The sequence below is a fragment of the Molothrus aeneus genome, chromosome 29 (assembly GCF_037042795.1).
Source record: "Molothrus aeneus isolate 106 chromosome 29, BPBGC_Maene_1.0, whole genome shotgun sequence".
Taxonomy (NCBI): Eukaryota; Metazoa; Chordata; class Aves; order Passeriformes; family Icteridae; genus Molothrus; species Molothrus aeneus.
Window position 1 is genome coordinate 82,383 of NC_089674.1, and position 11,942 is coordinate 94,324.

The window sequence follows — 11,942 nt, forward strand, 5'->3', positions numbered from 1 at the left end:
GTGGGGATGATGGAGCGGGAGCTGCGGGCAGCACCCGCGGGCCGGGGGACCCCGGGACAGGTGCGGCACCCTGCAGACTAATCCCTTAAGGGTCCAATGTTTATTTTGAACATTTATCCTGCAGCTGGATAGTTCAGGTAACAACCCCTCCGTTGCCTTGCACTGCCCTACCTGGCCTACCCCTCCATTTCCTTTCATTATCTTGGCTTCCACTGCCTCCCCTTGCCTTGCCTGGACCCCTTGCCTGCCCCTCCCTTTCGTCGTCTTGCCTTCCCCTCTGTTGTTTTGCCTTGTTTAACCCTCCCTTGCATAGCGTTTCGTACCCTTCCTTTCTTTGCCTTACCTACCCCACGCTTGCCTTGCCTTGTATTGCTGCCCTCTTGAATTGCCTCTCCTTCCTTTGCCTTTCCTCACCGACCAACTCCCCTTCCGTTCCCTTGCCTTGCCTACCCCTCCCTTGCCGTTGCCCCCATTTCGACACATGACTCGGGGGGCGCGGGCGGTCTCGTCCCCTCCCTGCCCCTCCTCGCTGTTCTCTCCCTCGTGTTTTTGCGTCGAGGGAGCGCTCCTGGCCTCCCGCTCCCTCGCTATGTTGGGAGTGGGCACTCCACCCTGCAGCGCCCGCTCCTCCAGTCCCTCGCTCTGGGGACGGCGCTCTACTCCCCTCCCGCCCCCAACAGCTCTAAGCCAATCGGTTGCCAGTACGCCAGGCCTCGGCCAATCAGAGCGCTTCGTGCTTCGAGTCGCCTGTTGCCAGGCTGATCAGCAGAACGCAGCGCCCCGCACAGACCCGCCGTGTCTCGCAGGGCTGCGAGCCCAACCCGGACCGCAGCCTCTCCGGGGAGGGCTCTGCGGAGCGGGGAAGTGCAAATCAGCCAGACCGCTATCTTCTGATGCTGTCCGAGGGCTGTGACTGTGGCGGGTGCCGAGAGTGGCCGGTCAAGGTGGGGGCAAGCCTGGGCTTCGGGCGTCCAGAGGTTTAGGGGGTCCCAGGAAGAGCCGGGACTTGCGAGGTCAAAAGTACAAATTTTATTAGGAGGAGGTAAATGGGGCCCTCCCACACTGCATTGACCCTGGCATCCGGGGGAGACCCAGGCATCTGGGGTGTCGAATGGGGGCACCCAGGGATCAGGTGGTCAGGTGTCAGGTGAGTTGGGATGGAGTCACGCAGGGTTCAGGCAGAGTCGGAGGGGGTTAGGTAGGGTCACAGCTGGAGTCATAGCCGTGTCAAAGTGAGGCATAGGGCTGGCAGGGGTGAGGCCGAGGTCAGGTGGGGTCAGTCAGGGGGTCACAGTCAGCCAGGTTCAGGCAGTGTCACACAGGGTCAGGTGAAGTCAGGTGTATTCAAGAAGGGTCAAAAAAAAACTCAGATGAATCACAGTGTGTTCAGAAAAGTAATAAAGTGGTCAAGTGGAGTCAGGCCAGGGTCAGGGTAAGCCCCGGGGCTGGCAGGGCACCATACGCAGGCGAAAGGAGGGGCAGCGCAGCACCGTGCCCGGCGAGCCCCTCAGCCCCGGCAGTCCCTCCGGGCCCGGCTCCAGACGGAATTCCCGCAGGATCAGCCCCAAGAACACGAAGAGCTCGGCCCGCGCCAGCCCCTCCCCCGGGCACGATCGCGCCCCGCAGCCGAACGGCAGCAGCGACCGCGAGGGGGCGCCCGGCGCCAGGAACCGCTCTGGGGGGCAGCGGGTCAGCTCCGAGGGGTGCGGGAGGACCCGCCGGCTTGGGGGGTTCGGGGGAGACCCACAGGCTTCGAGGGGTGCGGGGGGACCCACAGGCTTGGGGGGAGCAGGCGCGATGGGGGGACCCAAGACTAAGGGGCGGACCTCCACAAGTTTGGAGGGAGCCTGGGGGTTCCCCAGGTTGGACCTCGGGGTTCAGAATGGAGACATGGGGGTTTGGGGTGACCCAGGGGCTCAGAGGGAGCCTAAGACTCGGGGGAGACCCCAGGACGACAAAGGGGATTCACCTGTTTGGAGAGGGTTCAGACACCTGAGGGGGGTCTCAGGGGTTTGGGGGGGGCGGGGGAGAGGTAGAGGGGAGGAACAGGTTTTGGGGGGTACACAGGGGATGGGGGGGGGGAACCACAGGTTTGGGGGAGGGGCTGTGGGGTTTGGGTGGTTCAGGCATCGGGGGGGCACTCATGACACCAAGGTGTTCCCAGGATACCCAGGAATCAGGGAAAACCCCGTGGCTGGGGGAACCCAGTTTGATGTTTGAGGAAACCCAGGAGTTCGGGGGGGGCACTCAGAGTGCAGGAATATCCACATACCGGGCAGGAAGACCTCAGGGTGCTGCCAGATGTCAGGGTCCTGTTGGGCTGCCAGCAGGTTGGGGACCAGGACAGTGCCGGCCGCCACGGGGAGCCCCCCAAGACTGGAAGGGGACAAGGTGCATGGAGATAGACTGGGGTCTGCTGGGGACTACTGAAAGCTGCATGGGCGATACTGGGACCTACTGAGGCTCTCTGGGGGCTCACGGGGTATGACTGGATGTCTGTTTGGGTCTACAGGGTCTATACCGAGATCTGGTAGGTGCTACTGGGAGTTATTGGGTGTCTGTTGGAGTCTGCTGGGGCTCTCAGAGGTCTCCTGGGATCTATTGGGTGCCTACTGGAATTTACTGATGCTGTACTGGAATCTACTGGAGCCATACTGAGACCTACTAGAATTTATTGGGGGTCTACTGGCATACTGGGTGGGATCTGCTAGTGCCATACTGGGATCTGCTGGAGTCCTACTGGAGCTCTCTGGTATCTACTGGGTATCTGCTGAGGTCTACTGGGGCCATACTGGGGTCTACTGGGCTCACTGGGAACTGCTGGACCCATAGTGAGCTTTTCTGGGGGCTACTGAACATCTACTGGGGTTTAGTGGGGCTACCTTAGACTTACTGGGATATATTGGGAACTCCTGCTGGGATCTTCTGGGCTCTGCTGGGGCCTACTGAGGCTATTCTGGGATCTTCTAGGTTCTACTGGGTGTCTCTTAGGGTCTACTGGGGTCATTCCAGAACCTGCTGGGGCCTAGTGGAATGTACTGGGGTTATACTGGGGCCTACTGGGACCTAATGAGTCTTACTGGGATTTATTGGGGTCTTTTGAAGCCTACTGGGTCCTACAAGGACTTACCAGGCTGTATGGGTCTATTGGAGTCTACTGTGGCCCTACTTCTACTGGGCCCTTCTGGGATTTACTGGTAAATATTTTGCATATTCGGGTCTTACTGGGGTCTTACCCGGGCCATACTGGGACCTGATGGGTCTTAGTGGGACTCGCTGGGGTCTATTGGGCTCTGCTGGGTTCTCCTGGACCCTACTGATGATAACAGGCGGTCCCTTCCTGTTCTCTGGTGGTTGCCCCTCACCCAGGCTGGCCGGTGGCGGCTCCTCCCTGCCCTGCCCTGGTACCTGGTGTGGCGCAGGGCGCAGTGGGGCAGCGCCAGGGGCGCAGGGGGTCGCAGCCGCAGGGTCTCGCTGACGGTGGCCTGAAGAAGGGGCAGGCGCCCCACGTCCCCTGGCCCGGGTGGTCCCTGTGCCCCCTGCAGCTCCGCCCGCAGCCGCGCCTGCAGCTGCACAGATGTGCCATGTCTGCCATGGGGTACCAGGGGAGGGGGTGCATCCCAGGGGGTACACAGTGGCAATGGGATGACAGGGCGACTCCCCAGAACCCCAGACCCTCCCAAACTCACCAACCTGCCCCTGGGACCCCAAACCATCCCCAAGCCTGGCCCTCTCCCTTGGCTACCCCCTTGAACTCCCAGATACTCCCCAAACCTGTCCTGGAACCCAACCCCCACCCCCCACCCCAAACCTGCTCCTCCCTCCTCCTTGGGGACACCCCTGAGCCCCCAGATCTGTCTCTTGGGACCCTCTATCCCCAGACCCTGAGCCACCTCTCCATGGAAACCCCAAACCAAGGAGCCACGTGGGGACACAGACACAGCTCTGCAATGTCTGAGACATCCATGTGGCACCTGAGGGTGGTGCAAGGGCACAGTGTCAGCCATGGGGAGGGAGACAGGGGAGACATGTAGGACACACATGGGGATATGGGACCCCCAAGTACACACATGGAGCCCTGGCACTGTACAGGGGACACAGGGTGCCACACATCATCTGGGGGCAGAGCAGCAGGAAATCCATGGAGAAGGGAACATGAGGGACATATGGAACACATATAGGATGTGGTGGGGGACACAGGACCCCTGGGGACACACAGGACCCCCCAGGGCTGCATGGAAGACATGGAGGGACATGTTTCACCTCGGGGCGGTGCAGCAGGAAGGCCACAGCCCAACCCAGAGCCGCAGCCGTGGTCTCGGTGCCCCCAATGAACAGGTCCACCAGCGCCATGTGCAGCCGGGGAGGGCTCAGGGGGCCCCCCCGTGCCCCAGGATTACGCCCCAGCAGTGCCCCCAGAACTGTGTCCGGGGGAGGGGAGGGGCATGCCTGGCAAAGGGGTGACACATGTTGGGGGTTTCTCCTGATCCCCAGCTGCCCTCAAACACAGGAGTCCCTTCCAAACCCCCAAGTTCACTTAAACCCCTGGCCCTCCCCCAGACCTTATATCCCTCCCAGACCCCTGGCTCCTCCCATCCCCTTGGGTCCCCCCAAAATATGTGGGTGCCCCCAAGCCCCTGGGTACCGCCCAAACTCCTGGTTTCCACCCAGAACCTGGGTCCTTCCAGACCCCCATGTAGCTTCCAAACCGCTGGGTCTCCCCTGAGGCTCTGTTCCAACCACACCACTCCTGACCCCAGGCTGCCCCCCAGCTCCCCGGACCTCCCCGGACCTCCCCACCTGGTGCCGCTGGATCTGGGTCTCCACAAACGTGTCACGGTGCTGGACAAGCTGCAGCAGCTTCCGCAGTCCCGGGTTGGGCAGGGCCTGGGCACACGGACTCCATAGGGACCCCCACCCCCAAGAAACCTTTGACCTCAGTGAGACACCCCCTCCCCCAGAGACCCTGCCTGAGTCTCCTGAGCCCCAGAGAAGCCCTGTGGTTGGTCCCCTGGGCCATACAGACCCCTCCAATGTCCTATAGGCACCCTCAGCTCCATAGAGACACTTTACCCCACCTCAGCCCTATAGAGCCCCCACAACTGCCCCTCCCAGGCCCACAGAGATCCCCAACACCATATAGACCCTGTAACACTCCCCCTGGCCCCACACAGACACTATAACCCCCGTCCAGCCCCACAGAGACACCATAATTCCCCTCCTAGTGTTATACAGTCCCTTCCCAGTGCCACAGACACCACCCAAGCTCTCTATGGACCCTATAAGCTCCCTGTCAGCCCTCCATACCCTTCTCCAGTCCCACACAGATCCTATAACCTCACTCCCAACCCCATTAATCCCACCAGCCCCATATCTCTCCCATGGGCCACATAATCCTCCTGAGACTCACAGCCCTTCCCAGGCCCCCAAGGGCCCATAGCCCCCTGTAGTCCCCCACAATTCCCTCATTGCCCCCATAGGGCTCTATAGCCCTGGGCTCCATAGACCCTCACGCAGCAAAAAGGCCACAGCCCCACAGCCACCCCCAGGAGCTGCCAGGCTCACCCGCAGCAGGGGCAGCAGGTCCAGCACCCGAACACTGCTGTGCCCCCAGACCTGCAGCAGCTCCCCCAGGCAGCGCGAGAAGGCCCGGAGCTCCCCTGGAGGGGGCACCTGGAGGAGGACACACCTATGTACTGCCCAGTACTCAATTCTCTCTGGATCTCCCAGAACACCCCCAACATCATTTCAGACATTCGGGTCCCCTCAAACTCCAGTGTGCCCCCAAACCCCTGCCACCCACCCACAAATTGCTCAGTCCCCCCAAACAGCTGGATGTTCCCTTCACAAACTCCTGGGTCCCCCCAAAGCCCCTGGGCCCCCATAAAAACTGGGGTCCTCCTCCAAACCCCTGTCTCCATCCTGGGCCCCCCCCAGATCCCCACCAGCTCCCCAAAGAGGAGGCGTGCGATGGTGCTGCAGGTGTGGAAGGTGAACACCTCAAAGGGGTCCAGGGGGGCCTCCCCATGTGAACGCAGCTCCTGGGGGAAAGAGGTTAAAGAGAGCCCCGGGGGAAAAAAAGGGGGACTCCAAGGCTGGTTTAGGGGGTCGCACAAGAGAAGTGCAGAGCTCTGAGGGAGTTTTGGGGACTCACGGGGATAATGCCCTTTTAGGGTGCAGAGGGTGAGGTTTGGGTGGGTCAGTTTTGAGGGACAGTGGTGTGGGTGCAGGGTTTGGGGATCAGGTTTGGGATGCAGAGATTGGGGGTTGAGTGCAGGGGGCAGGGTTGGGGGGGCAGTTTTCAGATGCAGGGGACATGGTTAAGGTGCATGGGTGGGGTTTGGGTGAAGGGAGTGGGGTTCAAGGTATCAGTTTTGGGGTGCATGGGGCAGGGTTTTGCTGGTCAATATTGTGTGGGGATCTGTTTCAGAATGCAGGGAGGATCAGTTTTGTGGGTGTTGGGGTTGCAGGAGGATCATTTTGTGCAGAAGTCGGTTTCAGGATCTCACCTCACACAAGTTCTGGCCCTGCAGCCAAAGGAGGGGCCCGAGACGCCCCCCAGCCCGTGCCAGTGCCCCCCGAACTGCTCCCCGCTGCCGCCGCCAGCCAGGGCAGGGGCCTCCCAGTGCCAGGTCCCGGCCCCCCCGTGACACCAGCGACCCTGGCGTTGGGCAGAAGCAGTCAGGGACCCCCAGAAACCCCCTCCTGAGGAGCCCCTACAGGAACCCACCTCCAATACACCAGGGGTGTGCTACAGAGCCCCACTACCTCATAAAGCCTCCTTCAACCCCATAGCCGCCTCCTCCATAGGACCTGCCTAATGCCACCCTGGAGCCTGAAGAGTGTGTCTGGTGGGGCAGAGACCTCTAGAAACTGCCCTCGCCCCTACAGGCAACCCACCCCTCCAGAACTGCCCCCCCCGCCCCAGTACCCATGTCCCCAGCTCCATAGGGACTCCCTCCCAATTCCGTAACAACCCCTTCAATCTCATAGGGACGCCCTCAAAACCCATAAGGCCTTGCCATTCCATAGGGCCCCCCAAACCCTTAGTGACCCCCCTCCAAGCCCCACAGAGAACCCCACAAACCACACAGTGACTCCCTTCAAATCCCCCGAAGGGCTTCACTACACACAGGATACTCCCCAAACCCCACAGGAACCCCTCCAACCGGCCCCCCCTGCCCCCATACCTAGATAACTGTGGGGGCGCCCCAGCCAGTCCCCCCAGTGCCGGACCAGCGCCTCGCGGATGGTCGCCACCGAGCTCGGCACCAGCACCTCTGCAGGGAAGAGGAGGGGCTGGGGGTACTCCAAAACTGGAGGAGATCCCAAACCAAGTGGGGAGTCCTGGCGTGGAATTTTGGGGGGAGCATCGGGGGATTAGGGCCCCAAGAAAGGTTTGGGGGGTTTGAGGAGAGGTCCCCACGGCAGGGGGAAAGGGCAGGGTTGGGGGGCCGGAGAGTCCCTGGGGAGCAAGGAGGGGGGTTTGGGGGGCTGTGGGATCCCGGGCGGTTGGGCCGGGGTGGGGTTCGGGGGTCCCGGGCCGTTGGGCTGAGATCGGGTTCGGGGGTCCCGGGCGGTTCGGTCGGGGTCGGCTTCGAGGGTCCCGGGCAGGTTCGGTTGGGCACTCACCGCGACTCCCCGCGCTCAGGCGCAGCACGGGCCCGTGCCGCCGCGCCAGGCGGCTAAGGTGCAGCGCCCCCTGCGGGTGCAGCAGGTGCAGCGCGCCCCAGCGCGGGCCGCGCCCATCGCCGCGCCGCGACAGTCGCGACAGCAGCGACAGCGACAGCAGCAGCGACAGCAGGCCCAGCAGCAGCGCCGCAGCCGCCATGGCCCGCGGGGGGGGGCAGCCCGGAGAGCCCTTATATTGGGGAACCCCGCAAGCACGCCCCATGCAGCCCCACCTCCTAAGTCCTGCCCCTCGCAGGTGGCGCACACGCACCCCACCACGACAACCCTCCCCCGTAAGCATAAAAGTGGACCCTAGGCCCAGCCCCATAAAAAGCTCCCCTTAAAACCCCGCCTCTTGAGGCTTGGGCCTCACACACGAGGCTCAAAGCCCCGTCTCACATCAAACCCTGCCCCCCACCGGCCACTCTGCCTTTATAAAGGGGAGCCCTGCCCCCCGGCCCTGGAGGCAGCCCCCCATCCTCCCCATCCTCTATGAAACAGACCCGTAGTCCCTGCCCCAGGATCCCTGCCTCCTGATGCATTGATTCCTCCATAAAGCAAACCTCTAATCCCTAACCCCCCAAAATGACCCCCACCACTATAAAAGTGCCTCTTCAAGCCCTGCCCCTCCAAACACCACCTTATAAAGGGGACATTTTAAGTTTCACCCTCCTCCTCACCTCCCCAAATATCCCCTATCCCAATTCCCACAGCCCTCGTGGAGGTGCTCCCACCCCCCCTTAAGTCCCTGCACCCAGAGCCTCCTTCACGGGCACTTGCCCCCAATTTCCCTTACTCTAGCAGAAGCATTTGAGGATCAGAGACATTTATTGGGGTCCAGCAGTAGTGAGGGAGGTCTCCAATAGAGTGTGAGTCCTAGGGATGTCCCCTTGGGGGGTGATGTCCCTCCAGTTCCTGGGTCCTGGAATGATTACAGGTGGGGACCCACAATAATCTGAGAAGTGCTGAAGTCAGGAAGGGGACCCCCACCCTGGGATGTGTTGCTCAGGGAGTTTGCAGGATGCCATGGTGGGGGCCCTCAGGAGGGATATTGAGAAGGGAGTTCCAGGTGGGGGATGTCTCAATGTGGGGATCCCCCAGGGATCATAGGATTAGAGATGTGAAGGTATCAGGAGAGGGGCCCCTGTGGGTGGGTGCCAGGGATTGGGCCATGGTGTGGGGATCCCGGGGGTGTCCCCCATCAGACGGTCCCCCTCTGGGGCCCTTGCAGGTGTCGGGCCAGCTGCAGGTCCTTGGGGAGCAAGAGGATGCAGTGGGCAGTGAGAACAGTTATGAGTCCTCCATCACCTGCACTCTGAAGCCCCTCAGCAACCCCTGACCCCTTGGCAGCATCTCCCAGGGGCAGAAACCCCCTAAACACACTCTCAGGGCACAGGGTCCTTTCAAATCCAGCCACAGGCAGCTCAAACACCCTGTACCCCTCAAAGTGGGTAGTGGGCCCCAGTATCAAGTGACCCTCCCCCCATACCCTGACAGACCTCCCCCTGGGGGAAGGGCCCCAGCCCCCCCCATAGCATTTCCCACAGCCCCCCATCCATGGAGGCCACAGGACCCCTCCCCACAAACCTCTCAGCCCCCATGGGCTCTCCTGAGCCCCAACAACAACCCCTTAGCACTCACAGAGGTCCTCCTAGACCTCCCTAAGCCCCCAGAGACACCCCTAGAACCCCCAGGATCTGCCACGGCCCGTCTGGACACCCCCACACCCCGAGTACCCACAGGTCCCCTCCTAGTGCCATAGAACCCTCCCAGCCCCCCCCCCCCCAACCCCCACAGGAGGGTCCCCCTTGGACCACCCTTGGCCCCCCTGCAGCTCCAGCAGACATGGGGAGACAGGGGGACACAGAGAACGTTGGGGGACACAGGGAGACATGGGGGATGTGGCGACATGAGGGGGATATGGGGGATGTCGTGGAAGGCACAGGATTGGGAATGATGTGGGTGGGCATAGGGGGCATGGAGGGGGGCTGTGGGAGACATCAGGACATGACAAGACATGGGGACATCCTGGTCTGGGGCCACATCACCCTGGGGACACCTTGGGGACATGCTGGGAGCATGGGAACATGCTGGTTGTCACCCTGGGGGGACCTTGGGGACACCCCAGGAAGGGGGACAAGGGGGTGACATCCTGGGGAGATCCTGAGCATGGAGACTTGGAGGGCACCCCCCCTGGGGACATCCACTCTGGGGAAAGGGGACACAAAGCCTGGGGGCATGCAGACAGCCCTCTAGGGACCCCCTAATGGGACAGGGAGCCAGTGCCACCACAGGGGAAGGGGCACAGGGGACATCCAGGATGGGAGGCCCCTGGGGGATGGGTGGACACAAGGACATCAGGAGGTGCACAAGGACGCTGCGGGAGGACAAGGCCATGTGCTGGGGGGAAGGCAAGGACATGGTGAGGCTGGAACAGTGTGGAGGGGAGGCCTTTGTGTAGGGGTGGTCCCAGGGGCCTCCAGGGAGTCTTTAGGGGGGCCCCAGGGTGGTTTTGGGTGGTCCCAGGGGCTTCTCAGCAGATATTTGCACATCTCAGTGGATTTGGGGGATCCAGAGAGGGGTGAGGGACCCCAGGGAGGATCCTGGGGTGGATTTGGGGGCATCTAATGGGGTTGGAGGGTCCTGGGGGGGGCGGCGTTCCCAGGCACTCTGGGGTGTACGAGGGTGGATTTAGGGGGCCTGGAGGGGGTTTGAGGGTTCCAGAGAGTGTTTGTGGGGATTCTGAAGGTGGAATTTGGTGTTCCAGGGTAAACTGTGGGGAGGGCAGTCTGGAGGGTCTCAGTTGGTGTTTGGGGGATTCCTGGGAGGGAGGGGTTTCCAGAATACATTTGGGGGCTGCCAGAGGGTCCCAGGGTACTGGGGGGGGGGGGGGTCTTGTGGTGAATTTGAGGGGTCAGGATGTTCTTGAGTGGATTTGGAGTGTCCCAGAGGTTGTTTGTGAGGATCCCAGTGTTGATTTGGGGGGTGCAGGGTGGATTTTGGGGGTCTAGGGGGCTGCAGTGTCCCACGAGATATTGGGAGGTGATGGGGATTTGTGGTTTCCAGAGTTGCCTTGGGGGGACCCTGGGATCCTGGGTAGATTTGGGGGACCAGGGAAGCTAACAGGGGCTGGAGGGGAGTCCTGATGGATGTTGAGGGTCCCAATATGGATTTGAGGGACTCCTGAGGAGCTGTTGGAGGGTACCAAGGCATCCCTGGAGGATTGGGGAGATTCAAGGGCATCCTGGGGAACATTGGGAGTCCTGGGGTGGATTTGGAAGGGTCCCAGGGGCTGTTTGGGAGGGTTCCCAGAATGGATTTGGGGAGTCCCAGGGGAATTTGGGAGTCCCTGGGGGATATTGAGGGGTTCCAAGGTGGGGGGAGTGGGAAAGAAAGGCAGGTGTCACAACTCACCAGTCAGGGGTGGCAAATTCTTTGTAAATTCTCATCAGGCTGAACAAAGACCCCAGACACGTGTCAAGGGGTCAGCCTCATGAGGCACAGGCACCCAGAGATGCAGACAAAGCTCAATGCACATGATCCACGTGTAGGAACCTTACATGGAGCATTTCCTTGTCATTTCCCAGTTCACTAGCAGTGCTGGTCTGCAGAGAGACAGAGGGGCATTGATGGTGAAGTGCCTCACCTGTTTCAGGAGCACAATCTCTCTTCCTTCCTTGTATTGGCTGTAGAGAAACTGTCCTGGGAGTTCCAGCAATTCACCAGTTCAGCATCCCAGAGGAATGTCCTGCCCCCACCCATATGGACCAGACTCTCAGCTATCAGCAGGCATCCTTTCTCCCTCAAGGTAGGATGGAGAAGGTGTGAACCACTCAGACACCAGCAGCCCTCTCCTACCCCTGAACAGCTGGGCTGCTTGCCCCAGCACCTCTAAGAGCTGGGCCAGGAACCAGCAGTCCTCATCTGTGCCCGGAAAACCAGTTCATCTCCCAGAGCGCCAGGGAACCGGCCCCTCCCAGCCTAGATAGGCACACATCTGCCTCCACCTGAGCCCCACAGCTGCCCAACTCAACCAGATGTGCAGTGCAGGACCAGCCCAGAGCCCTTCAGTCCTCACAGAAATAGAACCCACTCCTGGATGGCTTCAGGGGGCAATCAGTGGTTTCACAATAAAGGCAGAATGATAAACACAGACCAGGAGCAGAGTTATCCGGGTTTGCTGCTGGTTGCTGGGTGTCACTGCCCCTCCTACACTTACAAGTGTAGGGCAGTGGCTGAAGGAACACAACCCTTCCCCAGCTAAAACACTA

At 61.2% G+C, this 11,942-nt stretch overlaps 1 protein-coding gene across 1 annotated transcript; it reads right to left on the minus strand.

The window, feature by feature from the left end:
• Nucleotides 1-1,014: 1,014 nt before the first annotated feature.
• Nucleotides 1,015-7,831, minus strand: CYP21A2 (cytochrome P450 family 21 subfamily A member 2). The gene is made up of 10 exons (XM_066567412.1): nucleotides 7,633-7,831; nucleotides 7,191-7,280; nucleotides 6,510-6,661; nucleotides 5,946-6,041; nucleotides 5,566-5,673; nucleotides 4,801-4,887; nucleotides 4,264-4,449; nucleotides 3,409-3,569; nucleotides 2,273-2,376; nucleotides 1,015-1,675 (listed from the first exon to the last, which is right to left on the minus strand). Exons 1-10 carry the CDS (start codon nucleotides 7,829-7,831, stop codon nucleotides 1,428-1,430), a joined length of 1,431 nt encoding a protein of 476 aa, XP_066423509.1. The 3' UTR covers nucleotides 1,015-1,427.
• Nucleotides 7,832-11,942: the final 4,111 nt, after the last annotated feature.

Coding starts and splice junctions, on each gene's coding strand:
- CYP21A2 (XM_066567412.1), bottom strand. CDS start 7,831: ATGGCGGCTGCGGCGCTGCTGCTGGGCCTGCTGTCGCTGCTGCTGTCG. Junction 7,281..7,632: donor CCTGAGCGCGGGGAGTCGCG/GTGAGTGCCCAA, acceptor TCTTCCCTGCAG/AGGTGCTGGTGCCGAGCTCG. Junction 3,570..4,263: donor TCCTGCTGCACCGCCCCGAG/GTGAAACATGTC, acceptor ACATCTGTGCAG/CTGCAGGCGCGGCTGCGGGC.